Source organism: Pseudorasbora parva, chromosome 5, assembly GCF_024679245.1.
Source record: "Pseudorasbora parva isolate DD20220531a chromosome 5, ASM2467924v1, whole genome shotgun sequence".
NCBI classification, from domain to species: domain Eukaryota; kingdom Metazoa; phylum Chordata; class Actinopteri; order Cypriniformes; family Gobionidae; genus Pseudorasbora; species Pseudorasbora parva.
This window is the reverse complement of record NC_090176.1, coordinates 9,689,794-9,707,379: the sequence shown is the minus strand read 5'-3', so window position 1 is coordinate 9,707,379 and position 17,586 is coordinate 9,689,794. Positions and strand designations below refer to the sequence as shown.

General features: G+C 43.3%; 1 protein-coding gene across 2 annotated transcripts in view; it reads left to right on the top strand.

Annotated features, from left to right (window-relative positions):
• Positions 1–17,586, top strand: part of gad1a (glutamate decarboxylase 1a) — a 43,890-nt gene that overhangs the window by 13,221 nt on the left and 13,083 nt on the right. For both annotated transcript variants that reach the window (XM_067443220.1, XM_067443221.1), the window contains 5 exons: positions 1,153–1,268; positions 3,488–3,567; positions 3,656–3,710; positions 16,591–16,707; positions 16,807–16,871. In XM_067443220.1, the coding sequence (XP_067299321.1) occupies positions 1,153–1,268; positions 3,488–3,567; positions 3,656–3,710; positions 16,591–16,707; positions 16,807–16,871 (433 nt within the window). The remainder of the gene's footprint in view (positions 1–1,152; positions 1,269–3,487; positions 3,568–3,655; positions 3,711–16,590; positions 16,708–16,806; positions 16,872–17,586) is intronic.

Below are 17,586 nucleotides of genomic sequence, written 5' to 3'. Positions count from 1 at the left end.
ATTTTAGACCTGACAGGATGGTTTGAGCTGGATATTGCATACATACTTCTCTCTCCCGTGTGTGTCTCGTCATGTCTGTAAATAGAGAAAAGTTGCTCCACCTCCAGTGTGGCAGTGGTAGGTTAGTTGCTCATAATGAGTGAGAAAGGTTGACACAGAGCACACTAAATCTCCACCCTCAGGTGAATCACCCATTTCAAACAAACGCTGAACAGAAGAGAGTCTGCTGGCAAAAAGAGAACGTGACAGAGCTCGTAATAAAACAAGAATCAACATTGGGGTGGCTTTTTGACGATGGCGAGATCTGAGGTATTTGAAATGTTAAATAAAATGTAAAAGTGGGAGATGGGGTGATGGGTCATATTCCAATGACAGTTAAGCAAAGCCGAAACACAACCAAAACAATGTTCTTCTGCAAAATGCATGCAGTTTTTTTAACCTGCTAGAGTGTACCTTTAAGGGGTAATTTTTGATAGAAATATTATAAGTGCACACAAGTTTGTGACCCTGTTAAGGCACATTTAATTAGCCTGACAAGCCAGACCCACATCAAGATGTTTGGTCTGGAAACTCACCATAGACAGGGCTCAATCCGAGGGGCGGGATAAACGATTGTCTTTCAAACTCCCTCTGCACGCGATAGGATAGCGCTTCAACCAACCAGAGCAACGATGGTGAAACAGAGCTTGTTGATAGATTAAACTTTCGCCGTATCCGGTCGGCTAAACTCCGAACACATCTTCCCTTTCTAAGAATGACTTCAGTGCCGTTCTTTGTTCTTTTCTCAGAGAAAAGCTTAACTCCAAGTCTTCCAGAGTCGTGGTCAAAGCTGATTCGAAAGACCGCCGTTCGCCAGTTTCTGTGTTTACTAGAAGCGTAAGCGCAACTCGGCCGTCGTCATTATGTTAAGCCCCGCCCACAGACTCTATACACAATGTGATTGGCCCGACCAGAGTTTGGCGTTTACAGCTCAGAAGTGTATTGAGAGTTGCTAGACGACACTCGCGGCAAATTAGATTTGCTGCCGCTAGGGTGCGTCTAGATTTCTAGGATAACATTTAATGTGTCTATCTTTTCTTTAAATAATTAGCACACAATGTTAATTACAGACCTACTCATCAGTTAAATGTCGCAAAATGTTTGTTCTTGCAGGAGGAGCAATCTCAAACATGTACAGCGTGATGGTGGCACGGTATAAACACTACCCTGAGGTTAAAATCAAAGGCATGGCAGCAGTTCCCAGACTGGTGCTGTTCACCTCAGAACATGTAGGTCATTCGCTCTCTCTCTTTCTTCTCTCTCCCTCAGAATATTTTTGTCTCTATCTCTGTATGTAGTTAAATGCTTGTGCACACTAAAAAAGTGAAACAAGCATGTCATTTATTGCAGTTTTATAGGTAACACTTTACAATAATGTTTATTAGTTAACAACATTAGTTAACATGAACTATAATGAACTGCACTTATAAAGCACTTATTTATCTTTGTTAATGTTATTTATGAGATTATGAAAATCTTGTCAACATTTGTGAACTATTAGCACTGTGAACAAACCATGAACAGCTGTATTTTTTATTAACTAATGTTAAAAAAGATTAACTAATTCTGAACATTAGTGTTGTTCATGGTTAGTTCATGTTAACTAATGTATTAACTTAAGTTAACTAATACAACCTTTTTGTTAAGGGTCAAAAATTGTGATTTCTGGTTAATGCTGTTTAGTTTAGTTTATCTAAGAGAAAATAACACTCTCCAAAGTCCAGAATATTGATGTGCAGAACACATACTGGCTCGCTTTATTGACTTAAATTATTGTGGGGTTTCTATTTATTTATTTTTGTCAGTGTGGTTTGAAAGCCTGCAAGCACTACTATTTTTAACATTTGAACTTTTGCTATCAAATGTTTGTGAGATTGAACTTTCATAATAGGAATGGGATACAAATATGAAAATTCAGTTATCATTTACTCACCCAAGTAGGTTGTTCCAAAATCATATGATTTTCTTTCTCCTTGAACCCCTGGAGGGAAAAATGTTTTGCAGAATATCCTGCGGTATCTTTTCCATTCAATGAGTTCCAAAACTGATCAAATACGCGCCGTAAAGTACTAAAAGTAATCCAACTTGGTGGACGACTTGTGTATTTTATTGTAAGCAGTGGTCGCTTTAACAAATATTTTGTTATATTTTCCATTATTGATTTAATTTGTTTAGCATTGCCAAATCTGGAGGCCGTCTGTCATTTTAATAGATTACACTAAAGGTGATCTATTGTACTTTGTAAATGTAATCCCCACCCTGTCCAGTGGGCGCTAGTGTGCATATTTATTAGCTAGTATGTAGTATTGTCTTGTCTGTGATCTCAGTTCAAATGCCAAATAGTTGTGACGTTGTTGATAAAAGAAGTGAAAAATGAAGGACAGATGCAGATATGGTGGGAGATGAAGGACAAACAACAGAAAATGTCTGCATCCAAAATCACCACTTATACCCTTAAATAAGGCGCTATTTTAAGGGAAAGCCAGTTGTGGTGGTGTCCAAAACCATAGTGGATATAACACTCCACCATAGATTTAGATGACCCATTAACAGCTGTTAATAAACCGTCTGAGATATTGGAACGGTCACCCTTAAGGGAACAAAAATATTTGGTAATAATTGTATTTTGTAATATTGTGTTGTTCATATTTGCATGTTCAGGCACAAAGATTGTGTTTTAGTAGTGGCTGTCACTGGGGAAAAAACAAAAAACATTCATCTCCTTTGTGTGGTGTTGAACATGAAAAATGACGCACAGTCGACTGTTAACCTGTTCTCTTCATGAATAAATAAATGCATAGCCTATATGCTTGAATCGTCCTGTAAATTTACGGTTAAAAATTCAAATTTGAACGAAAACAAAAGCTATTAAATATCTTATTATCATTAAAATATGAAAATTAAAATGACAGGTAACAGATTATGACGGAATTTTTACGACCCTCTCCATCAAAATGGCGGCCAATGAGAAAGTCTGACGCAACCACTGATTGTAAGTCTTCTGAAACGATAAGCTAGCATTTTGTAAGATCAAAAGACTAAAATGTTCCCTATTACTCTCTGTGAAGCTCATTTGCCACAGCTCTCACATCTCATGTCCACACATTAAGATATCAATGACATCAAACGTTCTCGGTTCCTGACAGATCATCATTGATGTCCAGCCTGGTGTGTCTTGCACCATTTTTGAATGTGTGCGAATGCAAATGAGACGTGAGAGCTACGCTGGATGGTGCTTTTCATGGGTCTTGTCTGTCAGTTTTGAAGCTTGACAGGCCTCATTTCAATTCACTTTCATTGTATGGAATATAGCCACCAGAATATTCTGCAGAACATCTTATTTTGGGTCCCAGAGAAGAATGAAAGTGTGAAGTAGGTGAAGTAGGAATTTTTGGTGAAGTTTACTTTTAATGTACACTTACAAGTCTCCTACAATATTGTTCCCCAGAGTCACTACTCTATAAAGAAGGCCAGCGCAGTGCTGGGGTTTGGCACAGAGAATCTGATCTTGCTGAGCACAGATGAACGGTAAGTGGATGCTCTCTGTGTCTGTGCTGTGTGTTTGTGGACCCTATCTTATCAGCGAGAGTCTGTTACATTTATGTCTCTTTGTTAGAGGTAGAGTCATTCCTGCTGATCTGGAGGCCAAAGTCATTGACGCCAAACAGAAGGTGAGTGTCCTATACAAAAGAACGAACTCTTCAACACACCTCTCTGCAAGCCTCACTTAAAGGGATAGTTCACCCAAAAATGAAAATGTGATGTTTATCTGCTTACCCCTAGTGCATCCAAGATGTGGGTGTGTTTGTTTCTTCAGTAGAACCCAGATGAAGATTTTTAACTCTAAACGTTGCAGTCTGCCAGTCATAATTCATGTAAATGGGTAACAATTCTATGAGAGTAAAAAAAAACATGCTTACACAACATGCACAAAACCCTGCTGCTCGTGACGACACATTGATGTCTTTAGACACAAACCAATCGGTTTCTGTGAGAAACACAACAGTATTTTTTTTTTTTTTTACCTCATATCCAGACGAATCTCACCTTGTGTTCCCATCCGCTATTACTTCCGTCTAGTAAGAACGAACTGGCGCAATCATAGATATATATTTAGATTCCTCATTAGTGCCTGCGTAGATATATATATGATCGTGCCAGTTTGGTGAGCTATCCCTTTAAGACATTGAGCTCATGACAAGTTAAGAGGCAATAATCATTCGACATTGCATCACTAATGTATAATATAATGACTGATTTGTGGAATGTTCCAGGTTTATTTCAAGTTAAAGTTCCACTATTATGGTTTTTTAAATATTCCCTTTCATGCAGTGTGTAATAGAGCTGTTTGTGAATGTTTTGCAAAGTTGTAAAGTCGATAGTGCATGATAAATAAAGTTATCCCCAATAGAAAGAATCGACTCTGAACCGCCTATACGAGTCGAGATTAGTTATTATAATCCCTCTGTGTGACGGTTCTACGTCACTGAAAAGACACTCGCATAAACGTTCTCCGCTCACAAACGTTCTTTTACTGGCGACTGCTTCTCAAATCTCTGAGTTCACTGAGGGATTCGCTAAATGTTTGCTCTTGAAAGATGAGCCAGTACTCAGTTTATTTAGACCAGCTGTGTATATTTTCTTAGTCTTATTTTCCAGCTCGCTCCGTTATTGGTGAAGGAATTGCTGAAGCCCTATTCAGACGGTAAAGTTCCTCGTGGGGTCAGAAGGTATTGCCATCATTTAAGTTACAGGGACTGGTCAGTTATTTTATTGCCATCCGTCTCCCACCACCCGGGTAAAAATCCCCGGCTGAGTTACCTACTGCTTTTGACCAACACCTAGATCGTGTGGTGATGTAATAGATGTCCGAATCCACATCTCTAAGTTTATAATCGTTTTTGACCACTGCAGAGCACCGTACGGTTGCGCTTGGCTGACATTTGGATGCATTTCTAGACTTGCCCTGCGTCCCAATTCGCATACTATCCATCCTAAATAGTATTCGAAAATAGAATTAGTATGTCCCAAATCGTAGTATGTTGAAAAGAGTATTCCAAAGATTCCCGGATGGTTTACTATTTCCGGTCCGAATTCACAGTATGGATCGATGGGCACTCTAGAACTCTCTAACGGCTGATATTGCCCACAACCCATTGCGATTTGGACGAGGATTCAATTAAAACTACAAACGCGGATAAAAAGCGTTAATAAACTACAAACATGACGGATGTGCGTGTCCGGTGGTTAAGTAGAGAAGTTTAGATAAAGGGGTTTGAGTGACCAACTATCAATATTTAACCTGACAAAAATATATTTATTCAGTGCTGTCCACATTATATTTCACATGCAGCAGCATTGTGATGTTAGGGGTTACAGTTTTGACCCATAGACCAGATATGCGAAATGAAGACCAGGAGTCAGGATGTTCAATCATCGGAGAGAATTTTACTGAAGAATAGTTTGCAGTTTCATCAGTAGAGTCAGCTTCAGAGTCTCTCAGGGCGGTGTCAGGCCAGACTCTACTCTACACAAAATTACCACACCAGTTATACCAATTTCAAGGGCATGATTTACATCATTACAAACACGTGGAATATTACTGATTGGCATAAAGTCTAAACAATGTGTCACACAAGAATAGATAGGAGATGTTGTTGTTGTTAATCAGGATGTATACATCAGACAATCCCAAGATTGGGGTAGTGTTGACTTCAGGGGAGTCCTAGAAAGACGCCAAGAGGTCTAGGGTGTGAGAAAAAGCGGTCCAATACATTCCATAGACCTGCACAGAACATGTAACACACACACACACAAGACTCTAGGGCACATCTCTCCTCCAAGGTTAGCGCAGCAGTGAGCTTATCAACAGGACAAGATATCAACACCACATGACAAACACATCTCCAGAAAGAAAAGTATGACTAATGTCATCTACCTCATTCTATAAAGAAATATAAAGACAAAAATGTACTTCTATCAATGGGAAAAATCACACTATATAGATGGGAAGAAATCACAATTGGGAGACTCAAATCCTCCCACCCCTTCCTGTCCTGGGGTTACTAACAACAGGCAGGATTCACCTCTTGGAAATTCTAACTTTCTCTCCAAGGCCCTGTTGGTCAGGACCCAGAGATAGAGGTCAGGCTATCTATGTCAGGGCACATAGATAGGGTTCAGACTGTCTTTGTCAGACCGTCTCTGGAAAGCAAAAGACACCATACAGCAGACATAGAGTCAAAATCATATTAAATAATAGTTAAATGTATTAATGATCACAAAATTTGTCAAAATAATTCATTATTTTGAAAGGATAATAACTGATTATTAAATTCATGAGGTTATTAAAAATCATTCAAAAGGATAAGATGCATATGATGAAGATGCATATGATGAAGATGCATATGATGAAGATGCATATGATGAAGAGGCAAGGGTGTCGGCCCACTCCCCCCTTCAGTGAACTTTTGTGATGACACGTTTGGCCATTAACTTTTAAATGCATCATTATATTTAAACTGCAAACACATGAGGAGAGTCTCGGCATTAAAGATCCACAAATGGCAACGAGCGGCTACATTTCTCTCCGATACGGTAGAAGATTAATCTGCATGTGGAGGATTTGAACTGACGAATCTGACGATGATTGACAGGGCAGATAAATGGTGATGGGATGCACGTAACTAAGCGACAGAGTCCGTTAAAGATGGCGAAGTAGTATGTCCCGAAGCTGGCATACTTTTCTGCTACACACTCAAAAGTATATACTTTTTCTTCACAAAAAGAGTACATACTTTTAGGACGTAGTATAAGTAGGCCAATTGGGACGCAGCATTGTATTTCTTTAAAATGCTGGCAAGTATTTACAAGAGCAATATATTTCATCACCGCTCAAAAAATAAAAAGAAGAAAAGCACGTTAACATTTGAATTGGGCCATTATTTACGGCAGCATTTATTCTTATCATACCAAGCATATGACATTTAATTTACAGCATACAATCATGATACCGATACGGACCACGGTTACTCAGTCTCTGTGGGGGTTTGGCATCAACCGTCCGATCTCTCTCTCTCTCTGGTCTCCGGTTCCACCGAGGTTTTATACCCTCTCCGCGCTCATTACTGGAACAAGAGACAGGTGTTATTAATCTGCGTCCAACCCACTCACTTACCGCTCGTCCCGCGGCTCTCTCTCCCGCTGCAGACCTCTCTGAACCACGCCCCCCTTGCCACATACCCCCACCGCCCGACTATAATATCCCGCCAGCCCCAAGAACTGCCTAACCTCCTTTTTGGTCTTGGGTCTCGGACAGGTTGCAATTGCTGCGGTCTTATCAATTTGGGGACGCACCTGTCCATGACCCAAGTGGAAGCCCAGATACCTTACTTCCACCCGCCCAATCGCACACTTCTTTGGGTTGGCCGTGAGCCCCGCTCCCCTCAGCAACCTCAAGACCGCCCTGACATGCTGCATATGCCGCTGCCAATCGTGACTGTAAATCACGATATCATCCAGATAGGCAGCAGCGTATGCGGCATGGGGACGCAAAATCCTGTCCATGAGGCGCTGAAAGGTAGCGGGCGCCCCGAACAACCCGAAAGGAAGCGTGACAAATTGGTGCAATCCAAACGGCGTGGTGAAAGCTGTCTTTTCTTTGGACAATGGAAACAAGGGGATCTGCCAATAGCCCTTTGTTAAGTCCAGTGTCGAATAAAATCGAGCCGTGCCCAACCGATCAAGCAACTCGTCAACCCGCGGCATTGGATATGCGTCGAATTTCGACACAGCGTTCACCTTGCGGTAGTCCACACAGAACCTGACCGAGCCGTCTGTTTTGGGGACCAAAACTATCAGGCTCGCCCAGTCACTGTTGGACTCCTCGATTACTCCCATGTCGAGCATTGCGCCTAATTCTTCCTGAACTACCTTTTTCTTGTGTTCAGGCAAACGATACGGCCGGCTGCGAACTACCACGCCTGGCTCGGTCTCGATATGGTGCTGAATCAAGTCGGTACGTCCCGGTAGGGGCGAGAACACGTCAGCGAACTCCGCCTGTAATTTTGATAAATCAGTGAGTTGGAACGGTGAGAGGTGATCTCCCCCAGGGGCCAGCGCGACTGATTGCGCTTTAATGCTCGCCTCTGGCCCGAGATCATCCTCTCCCCCGATCACCGTTGCCAACAACACCGATTCCACCTCATTCCATTTTTTTAGCAGGTTGAGGTGGTATATTTGACGTGCCCCGTTCCTATCGGATCGTATCACTTCATCATTGAGCTCTCCTACCTGTCGTGCGACCTCAAACGGCCCCTGCCACTTTGACATTAATTTTGAGCTCGACGTAGGGAGTAGAACGAGCACTTTCTCTCCCGGTGTGAATTTGCGTAGCTTTGTACCCCTGTTATATGACCGGCTCTGGCGGTCCTGGGCTTGCAACAAATTCTCCCTCAATAGCCGCCCCAAGGTGTGGAGTTTTGTTCGCAAGTCCAGCACATACTGAATTTCGTTCTTGGCCAAAGAAGGAGGAAAACCCCGTGGAGGCTTGCGGGACCTCCCGCACAGCAAATAAGAGGGGTTCTAACCACCGATCCCAATTTTTGGCGTCTTCCTGTACGAATTTACGGATCATGGATTTAAGAGTGCGATTAAATCGTTCGACCAAGCCGTCTGTTTGTGGGTGATAGACGCTTGTTCGAATGGATTTAATGCCCAATAAGCCGTACAATTCGCTTAACGTGCGTGACATAAACGCCGTGCCTTGATCAGTGAGGATTTCCTTCGGAATCCCCACTTGGGAGATTAAACGAAACAGTGCGTCCGCAACACTCTTCGCAGAGATGTTGAGAGAGATGTTGAGAGAGCCACTGCTTCCGGATATCGTGTTGCGTAGTCCACGATAACTAACGCAAAACGATGTCCGCGTGCGGATCGCTCTAATGGCCCGATGAGGTCCATCGCAATTCTCTCGAAGGGGACCTGCATTAATGGAAGGGGGCGCAATGGCGCTTTTGGGGTGGCCAGTGGGTTCACCAACTGACATTCAGGACAAGACGCGCACCACCTGCGCACATTGTCATGAATGCCTGGCCAAAAAAATCGGGTCATTAAGCGATTCAGCGTGGCCGCCTGTCCCAGGTGGCCCGCCATCGGGTTAGAGTGAGCCGCCTGGAAAAGCATTTCCCGGCGGCTTTTTGGTACTAACAACTGGGTTGTATCTAATTTTGTCTGAGTGTCTTGGGTCACTCGATACAACCGATCCTTTATTATGGCAAAATAAGGATAGGAGACAGGCAAGGCAGGTTGGAGAGACTGTCCGTCGATCGATCGGACCTGCTGGAAAGCGTTCTTAAGGGTTTCATCCTGGGACTGCTCCAGAGGAAAGTCATCGCGGTCCGAGAGAATTAGTCTCTCAATCCCGCTCGGTTCCTCTGGAGTTGTCCCCGAGGGTCCCGGTTCAGTCTCCCCAAGCTGTACTCGCACCTCCCCCTTCCTCGCCTTTTTCTCCCAAGCGGCATCCGCGCACAACGATCCCAATAAAGCCGTAAAGGCGGGCCAATTCGTCCCCAGAATTAGCGGATGCCGGAGGTGAGGACTAACTGCCACCTCTATATTATGCTTTTGCCCCCGAAACTGTATCGTGACTGGGACAACCGGATATTCCACCACATCCCCGTGCACACACCGCACCTTAACCATGCGGCTTGTATCCAATGCCCCAGGCTGCATCAGGCTTTGATGGATCGAGGTTTGGTTACATCCTGAATCCACCAAGGCCTGATATGTACCCCCCTTGATACTTACAGGAATTTGGTACTCTCCTGCTTGATCGGGGGTGGTCCGCTGAACGTCCGGGATCCGGATCATTGTCCCGATGTCCATCATCGGACATCGGTCCACAAAATGATCCGGATCACCGCACCTCCAGCAGGCCAGCCCAGGCCTACCCGCCGCCCCTGTGGCGGGGAGTGGGTTGGAGAATGAGCGCGGGGAGGGCGTGGAACCAGAGCCATTGTCACCCCCCACCCCCAGCAGCCCCGCCCCCCTGGGCGGAGCCCGCGAATTCCCGAATGGTCCAGGGCCCATCCCACCCCGGCCTTTGGGGGGAATCCGAGGAGGGCCCGGAGGGCGGTACCTAGGGAGAAGGATAGGGCGAGAGGGAGATACAGAGGGGGGAGAGAGAGAGCGAGAGGTTAGAAGGGGTTCGCCGACCCCCGGGCACGCCACCAGGTGGTCCTCCGCCAGGTGGATGGCCGTCTCCAGCGACGTGGGCCGGTGGCACTGGACCCACTCGGCAGTTTTCCTTGGGAGCCGAGCGATGAACTGCTCCAGTACCACCAGATCGACGATGTGGTCCATGTCGCTTCCGCCGGCCAGGAGCCATCTGCGGCAGGAGTCCCGGAGCTGTTGGGCCATCGCGAAGGGTCGGCCAGCTTCTCCCCACTCCAGGGAGCGGAACCTCTGCCGGTGCTGCTCCGGGGAGCGGCCGACCCGCTGGAGGATGGCCTTCTTTAGGTCCTCATACTCGAGGAGGTTCGCCACCGGTAACTGTTGTGCGGCCGCCTGGGCTTCCCCTGTCAGCAGTGGTATAAGGCGCACCAGCCACTGTGCCCGGGGCCACCCGCAGGCCTCCGCGGCCTTCTGAAACAGGTCAATAAAGGCCTCCGGGTCATCTTGTGGCCCCATTTTGTGCAGGGGCACGTGGACCGGTGCGCTGGTCAGCCCGGCGGCTTCGGCGCGAACCTCCCGGTCGATCCAGCTCCGGAACTTCTCGCGGTCCTCTTGCTGGCCTCGGACAATGGCCTCGAAGCGGCGCTCCTGGTCTGCCCGAAGGTCCAGCATGGCTTGGTGTTGGTCCTGATGGAGGACCGCGAGGGATGTAATAATGTCCGCAAATGGCGAGGCGGAGGGCGTCTGCATGGCGGCGGCGCTGTCCTACTTCCTCCCGGGTTTCGGCACCAGTGTAACAAAGTTCGATAGTAGGAGGAAGGAAGAGGACACGGGGGTCGGCTGGACGGTTGATGCTTCTTTATTATAACTCAAAACTTCAACAACACACACTGCGGTGTGGATTCACATAAACACACGATCACTTCCGGGTCGGCACTTCCGGCTTCCGGTTACTCAGTCTCTGTGGGGGTTTGGCATCAACCGTCCGATCTCTCTCTCTCTCTGGTCTCTGGTTCCACCGAGGTTTTATACCCTCTCCGCGCTCATTACTGGAACAAGAGACAGGTGTTATTAATCTGCGTCCAACCCACTCACTTACCGCTCGTCCCGCGGCTCTCTCTCCCGCTGCAGACCTCGCTGAACCATGCCCCCCTTGCCACATAAACGTTTGTCGATGGAGAATGGCCAGACTCTGTTCAAATTAAACGAGAATCTGGTGAGACCAAGCTAATATTTTCTACTGGGTGTTCAAAATACAGCTAACTCACGTTACTACTCTCTTACTGAAATACTCAGCTGTGGTAGCCTAGAAATCTAGACGCACCCTAGCGGCAGCAAATTTAATTTGCCCGCAAGTGTGGTCTAGCAACTCTCAATTCCTATCTGAGCTGTATTCCTCAGAATCTGGACGGCCCAATCACATTGTAACAACAACGACTATGAGTTTAATGTCTCGGGGAATAATTAACTCAAAAGGAATTTAATATTCAATATTCATGAATTTATGAATATAATTTGCCAGTTGTTCATTACGTATTAAAATTTTCCGATAGGGAAAATTGTTTAATTAAATACAAGTAACCCTTTACGGAATTGCTTGAAATTATCCTACTACGTTTGTCCTGCAAATTAGTTATAGACTTTTCAAATCAATTCTCAATAAGGGATTACTGCTTTACGAGCGCATAAGAAACATTAACTTTACTGATCAGGACAAGTTCAATATTTCAAATGGTCATACAGTTTACTTTACTAACATAGTAGCATAAGCAGTTAGGTAACGTTAGATCGCAAGTTTCATTGACTTTGTGTATGTGGCAGAATAACAGATTCAACTCATTAAATGTCTTTTGGAGGTTTAATAAACACAGACTAAAAATAACACTACAATTCACACAGAAAGTACATACTAAATATGCATCAAGAGAGTAGAAGTATAGATATTAACGAAAGAATACATAAAAGAGAATAATGAATAGACTGAAATTAGAGAGAGAGAAAAGAGAGAGAGAGAGATGAGAGAGAGAGACAAAGAGAGTGGGGGGGGGGGTAAGAAGCAGCTTTCCTTCAGTTCATCAAATACGACCTTCACGGAGTTAACTTGTCCCAACGGGAAAATAACACACCCTCTTTACAGCAGTTTGAATTTGGAAGATAATACTTGCTCGAGTTGTGGCTTCTCGCGTGTGTGCGTGTTCCGATTTCAAATGCCCTGCGTGTCCGGTGGTTTTTTTCCGAGGTCGAGAGGGAGCGGCTGGTTGCTTTCTGGAGACGCTCCGTGTCCTCCTTCTGAAGAATGCCCTTGGGGCTAGTAAGTTGATGACTCAGTAGGGAAGCGAGGAGAACCAGGGAAGAGCTGGGGCCTGCTTGGAGGGCCTGCATTGGTGGCATGGCTTAAGTGCCAGCCACCGTGGGTGTTGGCTCCAACAGGGAGAGAGTTGGAGAAGTAAGAGCAAGAGATTTTCAGAGAAGAGAGAAGATTGTCTCCACTGGTCTTTTAAGGTCTGGAAGTAGTCCCACCCTCCAGGGTTAGACTTAACCAATGAGATTGTTGGGATTTCCAGGCGGGAAATTCCTCAGCAGATTTTATGGCTCTTTGTTTCAAAGCTCGACTCAGTGGGTCTCGACCATTCATACTATAATTAATGCAACAAACACACACTGCATTTTCTGAATAAGTGATATACATGGAAGTGTAAGTCGTGAAGTGAGCATTAATTTGATAGGAGACATGACATATATGAGGTTATCTGAACTAGTAATTTGTTAAGACAAAGATAAAAAAGATGCAAAATACCATACGGAATAAACATTTTACAAAACAGTTATGTGTTTACATATAATGTCCTGGGGTGCATGTTCATTTATAGATGGTTTGTCTATAATTTGAGGCAAAAGCTCTGTGTCTTAAACTCTTTGTGTCTGAAACTTCATGTGGCCAAATTCTTTTGGGCCATAAAACATCTTATCAGATGGTTTCCAGGGTAACGAAGAATCTTTCTCTGTTGTGTTGGGGGAAGGTCTGTCAGTAAGCACAACGCTTTCAAAAACATATTTGTTAAATGTAACTGGCGATTGTGTGTTTGATTCGCCTGAGTCGCTACAACATCGTGTAGGTAGGCTATAGAGTCGGCGGGCGGGGCCATAATGACGACGGCCGAGTTGCGTTTGCGTGCTTCTAGTAACACAGAAACTGGCGAACGGCGGCGATCTTTCGAATCAGCTCTGCCCGCGCCTCCGGAAGACTTGGAGTTAAGCTTTCCTCTGAGAAAAGAACAAAGAACGGCACTGAAGTCATTCTTAAAAAGGGAAGATGTGTTCGGAGTTTTGCCGACCGGATACGGCGAATGTTTAATCAGTCAGCGAGCTCCCCTTCACCGCCGTTGCTCCGGTTGGTGTACCGCTATCCTATCGCGCGCAGAGGGAGTTTGAAAGACAACCGTTTATCCCGCCCCTCAGATTGAGCCCTGTCTATGGTGAGTTTCCAGACCAAACATCTTGATGTGGGTCTGGCTTGTCAAGCTACAGCTGTGGGCCACTTTTTCCCAAAACTGAATCTATTAGTGAAGCTTAAGAGTTCCTCTTATTACTTTGAGTAAAGATAAAGGATGGCTCAGATTTGTTTTGCAAACTTTAATGTTACATCAGTCATTCATGTTAGTGCTGTTCATTCATTCAGTCATTCATAGGGGTGTCCATGGTTAACCGATTAACTGATTAACCGTTAAAAATTGCGTAACCGAGTGAAACATTTTGCTCGGTTAAGTGATGACGTGCTTTGAATTTAGTTGTAATATATTTTTCACCCCTAGAGACTGCCAGAGCACTCCCAGACATTTGTAATATCCACAAGAAGAAGTCATGACCAGCTTTCTAAGCGGGCAATGAAGCGGGCAAAGAAAGCGTGGGAGCACTTTAAAAATGAGAGTGACGGGGCAAAATGCAAGTATTGCAATGCAGTGCTTACCGCATTTTCAGGCTATAAGTCGCTCCGGAGTATGAGTCGCATCAGTCAAAAAATGCGTCATGAAGAGGAAAATAACATAAGTCGCACAGGACTAAAAGTCGCATTAGGGCAGAAGCAGAGCGGGAGCCGCGCGCGCTGTGCATAACTGATCAGAAGAAAGAAAGTTTGAAGTGAGAAACTTGTGAATGACTAGAGAAAAGCAGAGGTTACTTTAACTGTAATGAAGAAAACAAAAAAAGCTAATCGCGGACTGAAAGCAAGATGGCCAGAGCTGAAGGAACGAGTCCACAGATGCTTGAACATCTCATCCTAATTTAACGAAAATCAGCGTACGCCTTACAGACATGAAATATATCTTAAGAAAACTTAAAATGTCTTTTAACATTTTAAAACGAAAAGAAATAGGCTACTCTCTGATTATGTAATCCATGATGTGCATTTCTCTCTATAGGCGCGTTCACTACGGAGATGGCGGTCGTCAAATTAATAAACTAAAAATAACCCTGACGCACACTATGGTTAACCGAGTATTAACCGCTAAGGGCCTCGGTTAACGGTTAATGAAAAACTTGAAAACGTGCAGCCCTAGTCATTCATGTTAGTAACGTATGCGCTTTTATTAATACAGTTCCTGCATGTGCACCGTAATAAATTAGAAATACACACACACACACATGGGTTTGTTGATGGACATACTCTTGTTGATGCTGATAGTGAGGAATTACAGTTGCAACATCTCATAATGTACCTTAAACTGAGTAGTGTATCTCTGAGAAACGCCCTGCTCAAGTCGTTCTTGTGATGGATATTCGGGTTTAATAACTAGTTCTTTCATCATCGGACTCACGCTCGGATTGATATGGTAAAATCGACGTCAGCGTTACTGTCTTTACAGTGTGTACAAACGATGAGGTTTTAGAAAGCCTCCGGAGCTGAAGTTTATGGTAAAGGCTGTTTGTTTCCGACGTGCGGTGTAAACTGTAGACCAATCACAACAGACTGGGTCTTTAGAGAGACTGATTCATCCGTCGAGTCGTTTGAGAATCATTGAACACTGTGGTGATGTGCCGTGAATATTGTGAGAAAATTAAAGTGTTTTTTTTTTACCTTTGATGCATGTAAACATGTTGACGTCCAAACCAAAATTAGGAGCCTTTAAAATAGCACAATAGGGCCACTTTAAGTCCCACTGACAGTGTGTGTGATGTACTGTCATTTGGCAAGGCAAGGCAAGTTTATTTGTATAGCACATTTCATACCCAATGGAAATTCAAAGTGCTTTACATAGAAATTAATTAAAACAGTGGTAACAAATGCATGAGAAAAAAGAATACCATATGGACCAATAAAAAATTAAAAACAAGCATAGTTAATGATAATATAATAATATAATAATAATAAAATAATAATAATAATAATAAATAAAAAATATGATAAAATAAAATAAAATGGTCAGATCCACAATAATGGTCTGATATAAAAATAAAACATTCTTCAGTTTACAGCCTACATACATGTACCATCTTTATTAGAACACCTCTCATTCATTTCTTTCTCAAACACGTTCATAACATCCATTTTGATCACTATTCCCTGATTTTTACTCAGGAACCTTCTTGTTAAACCCATTCTCACTCATCATACCCTCCACAGATTTACACATACTCAAACCTTATTGTCAAACTTACTATTTACATCAAACCCAGTTTTCACTCATCATATACCACATGCATATTTACCACACACAGTCATTTTCATTATCATGTTTACAGCAAGCCTATTGAACTCACTTGTGAAAAAGAAGTGTGCTTAATTGTATTGAATGTGCACTTATAGTTACTTTAAATCCATGCTTCTTAAAAAGTGCACTTTGTAATAATGTCAAATTAAAAGTTTTACTTTGAAGTATTTTTTATTATTATTGTTTTAATAACCCCTTTGTCATGCTTTAAAGAAGTACTTATTTTGTTGTGTTGACTAACATACTAAAGCGGATGTAAAGTACTTAATATTAATTTTAAATTATGTGTTTTATTTTATATTACATTTAAAGTTAGTATATTTTAAATGTACTTGTGAAACTTTCATAATAGTCATTACAAATGTATTTAAATACTTGGCATGCAAGTTTTAATATGACAAAGTATATTTTAGTTTACCATGAACGTTTGTCAGATTTGTCACTACATTAACTGTATTTCAAAGACATTAGAAATAATTATGAAATTAAATATAAAGATATACTTAGCTACTTAAGTCCTACTTATAAGTGGGTCAAAAAAGCACTTGAAAGTAAATTGCATTTAAAATTAATTTAAACCATAACACATGTTCATTTAATTGCGACATGCAATTAGTTGTGAGCAGTGCATCTGCAAAATTACAAGTGTGTATGTGTCTTTGCTGTCCAGGGGTTTGTGCCGATGTTTGTGAACGCTACAGCTGGATCTACAGTGTATGGAGCCTTTGATCCAATCCATGAGATCGCTGACATCTGTGAGAAATACAACATGTGGCTTCATGTGGATGTGCGTTTGTGATTATTTCTTTACTCACATAAACAGATGTTTTGAATGCTGTGAATACATTTTTTTTTTTTGACTAATGGTGTGAATGTGTTTTTTAAGGGAGCATGGGGTGGAGGTTTGCTGATGTCAAGAAAACACAGACACAAGCTTAACGGCATTGAGAGGTACCATTCATAAATACCAGACTGGTATGATCTAGAAAAGTTCAGACGTATATTTCCTAAGGTTTTGGGACACCTGCCTTTTCATACATATGACATTTAATGACATCCCATTTTTAATCTCTAGGGTTTAATATGGAGTTGGCCTATCCTTCACAGCTTTAACAGCTTCAACTCTTCTCTTTACTCATGGTTTAGGAGTGTATTCATGGGGATTTTCTTCTAGAAACACATTTGTGAGATCAGGCGCTGATGTTGGACGAGAAGGTCTGGCTCTCAGTCTCCGCTCTAATTCATCCCAAAGGTGATCTATGGGGTGAGCTCAGGACTCTGTGCAGGCCAGTCAAGTTCCTCCACACCAAACTCACTCATCCATGTCTTTTTGGACCGACGCTTTGTGCACTGGAGCGCAGTCATGTTGGAACAGGAAGGGGCCATCCCCAAACTGTTCCCACAAAGTTGGGAGCATGAAATTGTCTAAAATGTCTTGGTATGCTGAAACATTAAGAGTTCCTTTCACTGGAACTAAGGGGCCAAGCCCAACCCCTGAAAAACAACCCCACACCATAATCCCCCTCCACCAAACTTTACACTTGGCACAATGCAGTCAGGCAAGTCAGCCAAACCCAGACTCGTCCATCAGATTGCCAGAAAGAGAAGCGTGATTGGTCACTCCAGAAAACATTTCTCCACTGCTCTAGAGTCCTGTGACGGTGTG